The sequence below is a fragment of the Hypanus sabinus genome, chromosome 12, assembly GCF_030144855.1.
Source record: "Hypanus sabinus isolate sHypSab1 chromosome 12, sHypSab1.hap1, whole genome shotgun sequence".
Taxonomy (NCBI): Eukaryota; Metazoa; Chordata; class Chondrichthyes; order Myliobatiformes; family Dasyatidae; genus Hypanus; species Hypanus sabinus.
Genome location: NC_082717.1, coordinates 96,030,882 through 96,043,509, shown reverse-complemented (window position 1 = coordinate 96,043,509; position 12,628 = coordinate 96,030,882). Strand labels below are relative to the sequence as shown.

Genomic DNA, 12,628 nt, shown 5'->3' with positions numbered 1-12,628 from the left:
ATCTCCTTAGAACTTACTCCCTCTTACCTCAAATGCATGCCCTCTGGTATTAGATATTTCAACCCTAGGAAAATGATAATGTCTGTTTATGCGTCTCGTAATCTTACAAACCTCCATTAGATCTTGCTGTCATATAACTTGATAATTACACTACTCTCAAAGGAAGATGGTCATGATTATTGGCAACTATTTATCTCAGGGGAATGAGGTGCCGGAAGAAGGTATTTAATCAGCACTGACCTAGTTTGAACAACTCATTAGCCATCAACCTATGTTGTTCTAAACCTTAAACTACATAAACAGCAACTCCAGATTGAAAGCATCTTTTAATGAGACAAAACTGATCCTTTACAAAATGTTTCATAACATGAACATACACTTTTACGGAAACAAAGAACATACAAAATACCACTGATAATTCTACCAAAATGTAGAAGAAAAACGTATTTATAATTAGGTTTCTGGAAAAAAAAACAGAAAATATAGTGCAAATTTAAAACTGAATCACAGTGGCATTGAGAAAAGCACCAAAAATGGAAGGATTGCCATGGAAGATGGACGTACAGCAAACTTTGTTTTATGTGGTAGGTATAGATCCCCTTTATTGAAGCAAATAACTCACAACAAAAACCATTTTTTAAAAAAAACAGTTGTTCAGGCAACAAAATCAAATGTCAACCAACCAGGCATTCAGATAAAATCTTTTCTCCTTAAAGGAAAATACATGTTGATACAGGCTCAGAACTTGCAAAATTTGTTGCTTAGCAGGAAACAGATTGCACTTTCCTTAGTAAACATGTCCCAGTTTCCAGTTCCCGTTCATACAAAGCTAACACATCTGTGTAGCCCACAGCCAGGTAAGGGATTAAAAAAATTTATTTTGGGGGTCACAAATTATAAATTACTGGAGATTGTCCTATCTTAGCCATGCAGTCCCATAGCCATGATTGCTTTGCATACACTTTTAATGCAAATTGCACCCTCATTTATTTGCTAAGCTGCTTAACCTAGAAGCCCCTAAAGAAGATAAATCAAAAATAATTTCAGTCACAGATCCAGCACCTTCACAATGTTCCTACAAATTATGATGGCTGCTAAAGCCAAACCACCAAAATGCAACAAACCAAAACCATTATCCCATCCACTAAAATGCAGCAGCTTCTGAAATCTACGGTTGTTTTAGGGAATGTTTATTAAGTAAGCAAAAGTGTAGGAAGAGATAATTCTGGTGGTGCTATACATGATGCAGTTTGTGATTGTAAGGGCCTGATTGGAAACTAATTTGTTCACCAAGAAAATTGCTTGCATTTCATTTAGCCAGGTAGTAGTCTCTTTATATATTATCAACCCGTTCTTTAAGTACTGCACTTTAGTATATCCAAATAAGGAATGATCAACAGCCATTCTTTTGTAAAATGAAGTTTGGAGGCTTAAGTCTTTTTCTTCCAAGTATTAAATTAAGCAGTATCAAAAAGTACCCAAAAAAATCAAAATGGACCTCATTTGCTTACATCTTTTTTTAATTACAAAAATAACTTAATGTGAAGCTAAGCTTGCACTTTGTTCTGTCTTCAGACATTCCTATGAGTTCTTGGTACAATGGGAAGATGAGTCTGTGTTAAGTGCTTCAATCATTGTTCTTTTTGTTGGAAAAGTATCCAAGACAGATGGAAGACTGGAGTACGATGCTGGCAAGCTAAAGAGAAAAAGGATGACATAAGCAATAATATCAGACTATCTATTGCATTAGCATTCATTGTGTTTAAAATCAGAAACTAAAACAACACAGTAAACCATGTATCAGCCTTCTGAATGAGCCTGTGAAGATTCACCCACTTCCCAGCTTCTCACTTTATCCACCCTTTCCCCACCCATCTTCTTTCCCCTCACTTGACCAGCTGTCATCTTCTAGCTTGTACTCCATCCCCTCCCCAAATTTTCTTATTCTGACTTCTTCCACCTTCATTTCCAGTCCTGATGAAGGGTCTCAGCCTGAAACACTGACATTCCATCAAGGCTGTCTGACCTGCTCAATTCGTCCAGCATCCTGTGTTTATTACTCTGGATTTTCAGCATCTGCAGAATCACATCTTAAGGTAGCTTCTCCCAGTGGGTTTCCTCCAACACTTCAATGATGCAGTTAGGGTTAATGAGTTGAGGGCATGATATGTTGGTGCCGGAGCTATGTTGCAGTCTCTAGCACCATACTTACTGATTGGATTTGACTTAAACAACACGTTTCACTGGATGGTTTGATGTTTCGATGTACATGCACCAAATACAATTAATCTCTGTAATCTTTCCTGAAATGTGAATTGTATTTGAATTATGCGCCAATTTTGAGTTGACAGTGTGATACAGAGTTCTCAAAGTATCACGCAAATGAGGCTTCCTAATGATTACACCTTCAATTGGATTTTAGATCAGACAGAATCAGTCTGGTGTCACAAACCGCCAGCTGTCTTTTAAATAATTATAGGTTTCCACGTTGTACAGAATTACATAGTGAGAGTCAGTATAAATTAGCAGAATGTATGGTTGAGGATTCTACAAGCCAATAATTCTCTTTGATGGGAGACAGTTCCATTAAACTGAAGAGTCCAAATTCCTCACCTTTTCAAGTTCATCCAGCTTTTTCCTATTTTACTGAATGCCTCTGGGCTTGGTGTTGTCATGGCTTCAAAATCCACTAACTGAAAAGAATAAAACCATGATGAGTCACTAATCCAGAAAGAAACCTGACAACAAGGACTGGATTAAGTAAAAGTCAAAACTTTAACTAATGCCTAGTTGCCCTAACATGAAAGAGCTACTTCATGTACTAACAATGCTAAACACAATCACGCTTGCTGTATGGCCTACTAGTTGCAGCACTGCAGCTTGAGAAAGTGCAGTTCTTAGCCCTTGTATGCAACAGAACACTTCAATCAGTCAGTAACCATATCTGGAGATAAAGCTCTATTAATGGATGTACTGACTTAAACCAGAAAAATTCTACAGTGGTAGCAAGCCAACATGAGGTAAACTTGCCAGCATAAAAGTGCTCTGACAGTTAGACCGAACCACGACATGTTTTAACAGGTCTCTCCCCACCCCATAATGAACTTATATTTTTTATAAAGTACCATTAACTAATTAACTTATACCTTTCCAGCCCTTGGAGCCACACAGCCAGCAACCCATTCATTGGGGGGTGGTTATGTGTCCTAAGGGGGCATTCAGGGAAATAGAAGTCATCGGGGGGGGGGGGGGGGGGGAGGGGGGCGTAGTAGCAAGTGACACCCTAACTTGAGACACTGGACCTGAGCAACCATGTCAACTCAGTGCCATCATCAACATCTGACAGACGTTTATAATTTTCAATTCCTAGCTTGTGTTAATTTTTAATATTAATTTAGACCCATTAATGATGGATAAATCAGATCATGATGAAGCCTTGAATTCTAATCCTGCTAAGAAACAGAAACTAGAGAATGCATCAATACAATGTTACATACCTGGAGTATGGTTTTATTCCGTTCTTGTCAGATCAGCAACAGCACATGTATCTTATTTGTAATACTGTACTAATGTACTAATTTGTAATAATGAAGCCATGAATCCATAAAGATTGCAGGAACACTTGTTTAAAAGACAACCTGAAAAGGCTACTATGGTATTACTCAGTTCCAGAAGATGAAAGAAGCATTTGAAAAGTGTTGAACACTCGAGTCATTTGCCAAGAAGGCTAAAAATGACCTTGAATGTAGTCTCATTGCTCCTTATAACGTTTCCAAGATGACCGCAAAGAGAGGAAAATCTCATACAATTGGTGAAACATTAGTAATACTTGCTGTATCAGAAGTGCTCACCACTATTCTCAAAATGTATACCAGTGTTTTACAATCAAATCCTCTCAGTAATAACTCTGTAGCTGACAAAATTAATGAAGACATTGAGTATCAATTGTGTATAAAGCTACAAAAATACAGAATTTGGTATACAATTAGATGAGTCTACTGTGCAAGACATTGCTAATGGCATATGTACAATTTATCAAAAAATGGAAATGTTTGTTAAGAGATTCTCTTTTGTAAAAAGTTAAAAACAAGTATCAATGGAGAATCAATCTACAATGAGCTCAAAATGTATATTATGGATTAAAGTATTCTCATTAGGAACATGATTTCTTGTGCAACAGATGGAGCACAATATATGACAGGTTGCCATGATGGTTTAATGGCATTTATGAAAAAAGATATTCCAAGTCTGTTTGCAATCCATTGTGTAATATATCATCAATATCTCGCAGCCAAAAACCTCAACCAGCGGCTTTTTTCAAGAATATAACTTTTGCATTATTTGCCATCAACAAAATTAAAGCTCGTCCATTAAATATATTTTGGCAGTTATGCCAAGATAACGAAGAATTTGAATGGTTGCTTGCTTCTTCACACTGAGATGAGTTGGCTGTCAAAAAGCTGTTGCTTAAAATGTTTCTTTGATCTTTTTGACACTGTGGTTGAATTTTTGCTCAAAGTTGGCAAGAGTCTGGGAAGCAAAATTGAACTACGTAGAGATGTGGCATACCTAGCCGATCTGTATGACAAAATTAAGACTCTAAATATGAAACTGCAGGGTGAGAATTTCAGTTTAATCCAGGCAAAAAGCTTATTGGAAAATTGGAAATACACAAGCACAACATTGTAACAAGGTGGTTCTCAATTTCCCTGCATGAGGAACATCTCTTTTTCACAGACGGTGATTTGCAAGGGTACTGCTTACACCTGCAGTCACTGAAGAAGGGTTTTCAGAATCGAATCAAGGATTTGAACAACCTGGAAATTCTGAACTGGGTAATTAATCCATTTCTTTGCAAGGTGGAAGTATAGGAAGAGAGCTTTCAAGTAGAAGTCACTGAAATTCAGAATGACGCAGCAGCAAAATGGTTTTCAAAAATGTCAGCTTTTGTGGTATGTGGCTACATCATCAAACAAATTTTCTTAGTTTTTGGAGAAGAGCCAAACTGCTCTTCATTGCATTTTCACCCTCCTACGAGGCTTCAATGCAGTGAACCACACACTCATTTAAAAAAAAAACACAGAAAGTGCTTGGACATTGTTACACATGGGGATTTATGGCTTTTGCTGTCACAATTTCATCTAGACACTCAACTCTTGCTAAAAAATCGTCAAGCTCAAGGATCACATTGATAACTATGCTGCTGTACAGTGCACAGGTACAAATAAAAATTTAAAGCAGGATAATTTTTCTCATGTTTGCATATGGTAGACATTTTTACATTATAGGGGTACTGGAAAGTACATTGTGTCTAAACAGGGGCAATGGCAAATACGAAGGTGCTTTAGGGGGGCATTGGAAAGTATGAAGGTGCTTTACGGGGGCATTGGAAAGTATGAAGGTGCTTCGGGGGGCATCGGAAAGTATGAAGGTGCTTTAGGGACATCAGTTGGACAACAGTGCCCTAGCCTAATCACAGGACAAGTTACAATGTCCAATTAATCCACTAACCATTAATCTTTGGACCATGGGAGGAAACTGTAGAGAACCCAGAGGAAATCCACTCATTTACGAGGGGGACATACAAACTCCTTACAGATGATGGCAGAATTGAACTTTGAACTCCAACATCCCAGTTGTAATAGCATTCTACTGACCACTACACTACCATGGCACCCTACTTAATGTAGGAAAATTAGCAGGGACATTTCAAAGGAGTGTAAAAGGATGAAATCAAAGCTGATAGTACAGCTCCATCAATGGCTTAAAGGATCAAGATAAAGCCTCATGATTCAGTGAGACAGGTGAGAACTTGCAAAATTTCTTTGATGGAAATGAGTAATTTTATCTCATATACACCTTTAATTACAGGTGAAAATACGTAGGGTGCACTTCAACAGCAGGTAATGAAACCAAGGCCTAAGTTGTCCATCGCTATTGATCCATTTTCAGAGACATTGGTCGCTAAACTATTAACACGAAGATTAATATACCTAGTTTACACTCAGTGGCCACCTTATTACGCACACTTGTACATCTACTCATTAACTCAAATATATGATCAGCCAATCAGTAGCAGCACCTCAATGCATAAAAGCATGCTGACATGGTCAAAAGGTTCAGCTGCTGTTCAGACCAAACGTCAGAATGGGGAAGAAAATATGATCCAAGTGTGTTTGACCATGGAATGGTTGTTGGTGCCAGACTAGGTGGTTTGAGTATCTCAGAAATTGCTGATCTCCTGGGATTTTCATGCACAACAGTCTCTAGGATTTACAGAGAACAGCGTGAAAAACAAAAGAACATCTAGTGCGTGGTATAGCTTTGTAGACAAAAATGGCTTGTTAATGACAGAAGTCAAAGGAGAATGGCCAGATTGGTTCAAGCTATCAGGAAGGCAACAGTAACTCAGATAACCATGAGCACCTCTGAACGCACAACACTTCGAACCCTGTGGTGGATGAGAGGGCCACATACAATCAGTGGCCATTTATCAGGCACCTCCTGTATCTAATAACATGGCCTGTGTTATGGATAAATCCACAAGTTCTTCTAACCCAGAATTGATAAATCATTGCAGACTGAGCTTACCTTTCCTTTGGGGATTTTCCCTGTGATCTCCTTCCCACTAGCCATTAGTGCTCCCATAATTACTGAATATGCCACTACACTAGAAAACCAAACATAGTGCCATTAGAACACAGCAGAATCCAACACACGTCAGAGCAAAAACACAACTCTACTGGCTTCTATTCAGAGTGTCAGATTCTTTTCCTGATGGGTCTCAGGTTGTTCCTTTACAATCTTCCTCTGCAATGTACAACTTGTGCAGAAAATTTACCATCTGACTACATTGTAGCAGGTGTGACCCCTCCCTGTCTGACATCTGATAGGAGAGGAAGGGGGAGCATGCAAAGACTCTCCAGGGGGCAATTCAAGGGATACTCCTCTAATCTATCATTAGCCTCAACATGGCAGTGGAGGAGGTAGGGAACAAACATGTTGATGTGGGATTCGAGCAGAAAATATGGCCAGTAATCAGGAGATCAGGATGGTAACTGTGGTCCTTGGGGAAGTGATCACCCAGACTGCATCTAGTTTGAATCCCATCAGATTCATCATTGTCAGCCCCTTGTTACTTCCATCTAATACTTCCCAGTTTCTGGCACTGTTCATACTCTTCCCTTCCTCATCTGCCCATCATCCCAGTTTCACCTCGATCTACCCATCATGTGCCAGCCCTCGTGCCACCCCATCTCCATCTTTTTATACTGGCTATCTTCCCTCCATCTTTCTAGTCCAGATGAAGGGTCACAACTCAAAATGAAATAAAAACACACTCCCAATGCACTTTCAGTAATTGTTCTTTCATACCTGTCTTGTGTGCTTTTGATGCTATCGATTACAATATTGAGAAGAAATTGTTGCAATATCAACTTATGAACAAAATCAACTTAAGGATGTCTGGAAAAAAAAAGGAACCTACTAGTTTTATAACAAAACTCTGGAAACTGTAGATTTGTACTCCACTAACCTGGATCCTCTTGAAAGAGGCATTAGATTGTAGAAGTAATACACCAAAGAAAGGATAAGGTTGCACACTGCATCAGCTTCCTGTCAAAAGTCAAAAATAAAATTAGCCATATTCTTTAAAACTGCACCACTTTAAACAATTAAAGACAGAGTAGGCAAGAGTTTTTGCAAGAAGCATCATGGCTCTGGGTCTATACTCGCTAGAATTTAGAAGGAAGAGGGAGGAATCACATTGAAACCTTTTTTCCTCATGATGAGAGGCTAGGACAAGAGGGCACAACCTCAGGATAGAGGAGTGTCTGTTTAAAACAGAGATACAGAGAAATTTCTTTAGCCAAAGGGTGGTGAATTTGTGGAATCTGTTACCACAGGCAGTTGTAGAGGCCAGGTGTATTTAAGGCAGAGATTAATAGATTTTTGATTGGCCACAGCATCAAAGGTTACACAGAAAAGGCTGAGGTGTGGGGCTGAGGAGGGGGATAAAAAGGAATCAGCCATGTTTAAATGGTGGAGCAGACTCGATGGGCCAAATGGCCTAGTTCTGCTCCTATGTCTTATGGTAAACTACTTACAAATTTCATTATTTGGAAATCACGTTGTTGCATTTTGTTTGCTGTTCAATTGTAGATCATAATCAGTATTTTATTGAACAAAAGTTTTAAAGTATGGGAATGTTTCTTTGGTGTTTAGGAGTGTTAGAGAAGCAACCTGCTGCAGCCACTTGAAAATGTAGATTCTAGTCTACATTAGAAAAGAGTTCACAGAGCAGTAAGAACTTGAGTGATTTTTGTGTTGAATGGTGATTAATGAAGGAGAGCAAAATCATTTTGAATCACTTGAGAGAATCTGAACAGCTAACAAGATAATGGGATGGTGGAGTGGAGATATGTAAGGTGTTCCTTCCCTCTGCTAGCCTGCAGGTCACCCTTGGGCAAGGTGCAGTACCTGTTTTTGCCCCCCCCCCCCCACCTGATCACGATTACGTGAGCAGATGGAGGGTGGCTGTATGAGTAGTTGGTGCATATCACAAGTCTTTGTTATGTGACCATTGACGCCAGGCAGACAATCGTTGAAGAGTATCGATAATGGCTGTGGTCATCTGTCTCATAAAGACACTGCCTAGAAGAAGACAATGGCAAACCACTTCCGAAGGCAAATTTGCCAAGAATAATCATAGTCACAGAAAGACCATGATCGTCTACATCATATATCACGGCACACGTTCCTGGTATGACAACCTTTCATTCCTGCAATCACCCTTGTGTACCTCCTCTGCCATGCCAGTACATCTTTTCTTAGATGAGGAGCCCGAAACTGTTCACAATACTCAAGGTGAGGCCTCACCAGTGCCTTATAAAGTCTCTGCTCTTGTATTCTAGACCTCTTGAAATGAATGCCTACTGCCAAGTCCCTTTGCATCTCGGAATTTTGGGTTTTCTCCGTTTAGAAAATATTTTGCACATTTATTTCTTCTACCGAAGTGCATGATCATGTATTTTCCAATATTGTATTTCATTTGCCACTCTCTTGCCCATTCTCCTAACCTGTCTAAGTCCTGCTGCATCAACACTACCTGCCCCTCCTATCATCTGCAAACTTGGCAACAAAACCATCTAATTCATCATCTAAATCACTGATGAACAGCACAAAGGAAGCGATCTCAACACTGACCTCTGTGGAACACCACTAGTCACTGCCAGTTAATCAGGAAAGGATCCTTTTATTGCCACTCACTGCCAGTGGATGTTCAGTGAGATTTCATTGTTGCTTCAGCAGATGACCACAAACGTGATAATTTTAGCTACAGTTAATAAACTCTTTTGCTCTTTACCCCAACTTAATGGAATTTCATCTTAAATTTATTTCTTAAGAAAACAGGATCTGGAGGGCTGAACCTGTGAGATAATCGGATTTTTCAACTCTGAAGCCCACAGATAAAACCTAACTAGGCTAATATGGTACATCAACATCATGTAACTAAATTTCCATACAACCAATCATATGTGGGAAAGTGCTCACATCAATTAATTAAGTGGTCACTCTGCCATCTGGAACTCCATTTCTCAGTGATAATGAGATAAGTACAGTTGGTGATACATCACTGCAATTACTCAGTCATAGAAAAGTACAGGGCAAAGAGGCCCCCCAGCCCATCTAGTCCATGCTGAACCATTTAGATTGTGTACTTCCATTGACCTGCATGGGACAACACTCTACCACCCATGTACCTATCCAAACTTCCCTTAAACGTTGAAATCGAGCTTGCAAGTGTCACTTGCGCTGACAGCTCATTCCATACTCTCATGACTCTTTGAGTGAACAAGTTTCCCCTCATGTTTTAATTTTTCACCTTTCACCCTTAACCTATGACCTCTAGATGCAGTCCCACCCAACAGTGGAAAAAGCATTGCATTTATCCTCTCTTTAGTCCTCAATCTTGTATACCTCCATTAAACCCCTCCCCCCCAATCTTCTACATTCCAAAGTTCTAATCTATTTAATCTTTACTTATAACTCTGGTCCTCTTGTCCCGGCAACATCCTTGTGAATTTTCTCTGTACTCATTTGATCTTATTGATATCTTTCCTGTAGGCAGGTGACCAGAACTGCACATAATACTCCAAACTGGCCTCACCAACATCTTGCACAACTTTAAAGTAACATCCTATTGTACTGAATACTTTGATTTATGAAGGCCAATAGGCCTAAAGCTTTCTTTACTACCCTGGATGCCACTTGCAATGAACTAGGGACCTGTATTCCCTTATCTCTTTGCTCTACAGAACTCCTCAGTGCCCTACTGTTCACTATGCAAGATTTACCCTGGTTGGTCCTCCCAAAGTGTATAACATCTCACACTTTTTCGCATTAAATTTCATCTGCCATTTTTAAACCCATTTTTCCAGCTGGTCCAGATCCTAGTGTAAGGCATGATAGTCTTCCTCAGTGTCCACTACATCCTAAATCTTAGTGTCATCTACAAATTTGCTGATCCAGTTAACTACATTATCATACTTCTCAAATAGATATAGAATAAAAAACATTGGACCCAGCACCAATAACTGTGGCACTTCACGAGTCACAGGCCCCCAGAGAGGCAGCCATCTAATCCAATTTATACCTCATCTTGAACGGCGAATGACTGAACCTTCTTGACCAATGTCTCATGCGGGAACTTGTCAAATGCGTTAGTAAAGTCCGTGTAGACAATATCCATGCCTTGCCTTCATCCACTTTCCTGGTAACTTACTCAAAAAACTCTGAAACACTCCGGTTCCGTTGGCTGCATAAGTCTAGGGAATGACAATCTCCGGCCCCACCAAATGCGGGAAATTAAAGTGCAAGTCCCCCAAACCCCCCATTTGGGTGGATGCTGCATGATTTGTTACCCTGTTACAAATAAGTACCGCAAAATAACAGACAGTACACCGCATACAATTCAAAGATTTAGCTTTATAATTCTTAATTTGACTGAAGGGTTAGTAAAGAAAAAGCAAAAAAATAAAAGGGCCTTTTTTAATGAAACAGTCCAATGTGCACAAGTTGGAGCTCATTGTTTCCCCTTCACCGAACCTCCTTCAATCTCCCCGGGCTTCGTTGGATCACAGCCCTGCTCTGGATCAAATCTTACGACCTCTTCTCTCCAGCGTCTTCTCTCTTCTACCCTCACAAAAGCCCCAAACCCAATTTTGGTGTCCCTCACCAGAGTAACCTCCCCTAAATCTAGCCATCCGAATTGGAGAATTGCACACAATTATCTTCAATGGTAACCCAAACAAGCAGCTTACACAGAAAAGCAGAGAAACAATATGAACCATGTGAACCAGAGCATTACAACTCTTTTTGGCTTGTTAGACGTGACCTAGCATGCACAAAGCCATGCTGACTATCATCCAGTCCCTTTCCAACAACATTCCCACTACTGATGTCAGGCTCACTGGCCTTTACTTCACCCCACTAAGAAGATTGCTTAGGGAAATCTACATTATTTCAGTTAACTTAAATAAATCATTGAGTAAAAAAGAAATCTGTATTCATGACTGAATGCATAACCAACCATTCCCAATGGACTGTAACTGATAGTTCAGATAATACACTTAATGGCCACTTTATTAGTCACAGAAGTGCTACCTGGTGTGTTTTTCTGCTGCCCATCCACTAAGTTTAAAGTGCTGTGCATTCAGAGATGCTCTTCTGCACATCACTATCATAAAGCATGGTTATTTGAGTTACTGTTGCTCTCCTGTCAGCTTGAATCAGTTTGGCTGTTTTCTTTTGACCTCTCTCATTAACAAGGCGCTTTCATCCACAGAACTGCTGCTCACTGGATGTTTTTGTTTTTCACAACATGCTCTGTAAAGTCTAGACTAGAGACTGTTGTGTGTGAGAATCCCAGGAAATCAACAGTTCCTGAGACAGTCAAACCACCCTGTCTAGCACCAAGTCATTCCATGATCTAAGTCACTTCCCTATTCTGATGTTTGGCCTCTTGACCATGTCTGCATGCTTTTATGTACTGAGTCGCAGCCACATAATGGACTGATTAGATATTTACATTAACAAGGCATACAAGTGTACCCAATGAAGTGGCACCAAGTGCATATCAACAGCTACAAAAGTTGTGATTTTAGGGAAAACAGTCTTACACCAAGCTCAGTGGAAAGTATCAACGCCTTTCCTTTGCTGCTGAGGTCTTTATATAGTGCTTCTATTTCATCATGATATTGCTGTGTCCTCTCCTCGGTTGTCTGAGTTTCCACCGAAAACAGCATATTTCCCACTCTGAAAGATACAAAATAAAAGGAAAGGATTACCCAAATTATTTCACCTCTTCTTCATAAATTCAGGTTGTAATTCATTTAAAGAACAAGCTTGCTTATAACATGGTGATAAGATTTACTGCTCTTTGCACCCATATGCCTATTTTGGGGTATACTCTACTTCAACAATAACAATAATGCTTAGTCCCAATAATTTACACACACATCTGCACAACAAATTTCTGCATACACTGAAGTGACCACACTAATCAGTGAGGGGTTGTGAGAGGAGGTCACATCCCTGAGGAACTAGCTTAAAATAGCCAAACTCTCAT

At 39.6% G+C, this 12,628-nt stretch overlaps 1 protein-coding gene across 3 annotated transcripts in view; it reads right to left on the bottom strand.

Moving 5' to 3' along the window:
• Window positions 1–307: 307 nt before the first annotated feature.
• ttc13 (tetratricopeptide repeat domain 13) overlaps window positions 308–12,628 on the bottom strand; it is a 106,433-nt gene continuing 94,112 nt past the window's right edge. For 2 of the 3 annotated variants that reach the window (XM_059986496.1, XM_059986497.1), the window contains exons 19-23: window positions 12,180–12,315; window positions 7,535–7,614; window positions 6,592–6,670; window positions 2,614–2,693; window positions 308–1,696 (exon numbers count right to left, since the gene is read on the bottom strand). In XM_059986496.1, coding sequence (XP_059842479.1) covers window positions 1,582–1,696; window positions 2,614–2,693; window positions 6,592–6,670; window positions 7,535–7,614; window positions 12,180–12,315 — 490 coding nt within the window. In that variant the 3' untranslated portion in view covers window positions 308–1,581. The remainder of the gene's footprint in view (window positions 1,697–2,613; window positions 2,694–6,591; window positions 6,671–7,534; window positions 7,615–12,179; window positions 12,316–12,628) is intronic. The other variant, XR_009515193.1, reaches the window with a different exon arrangement.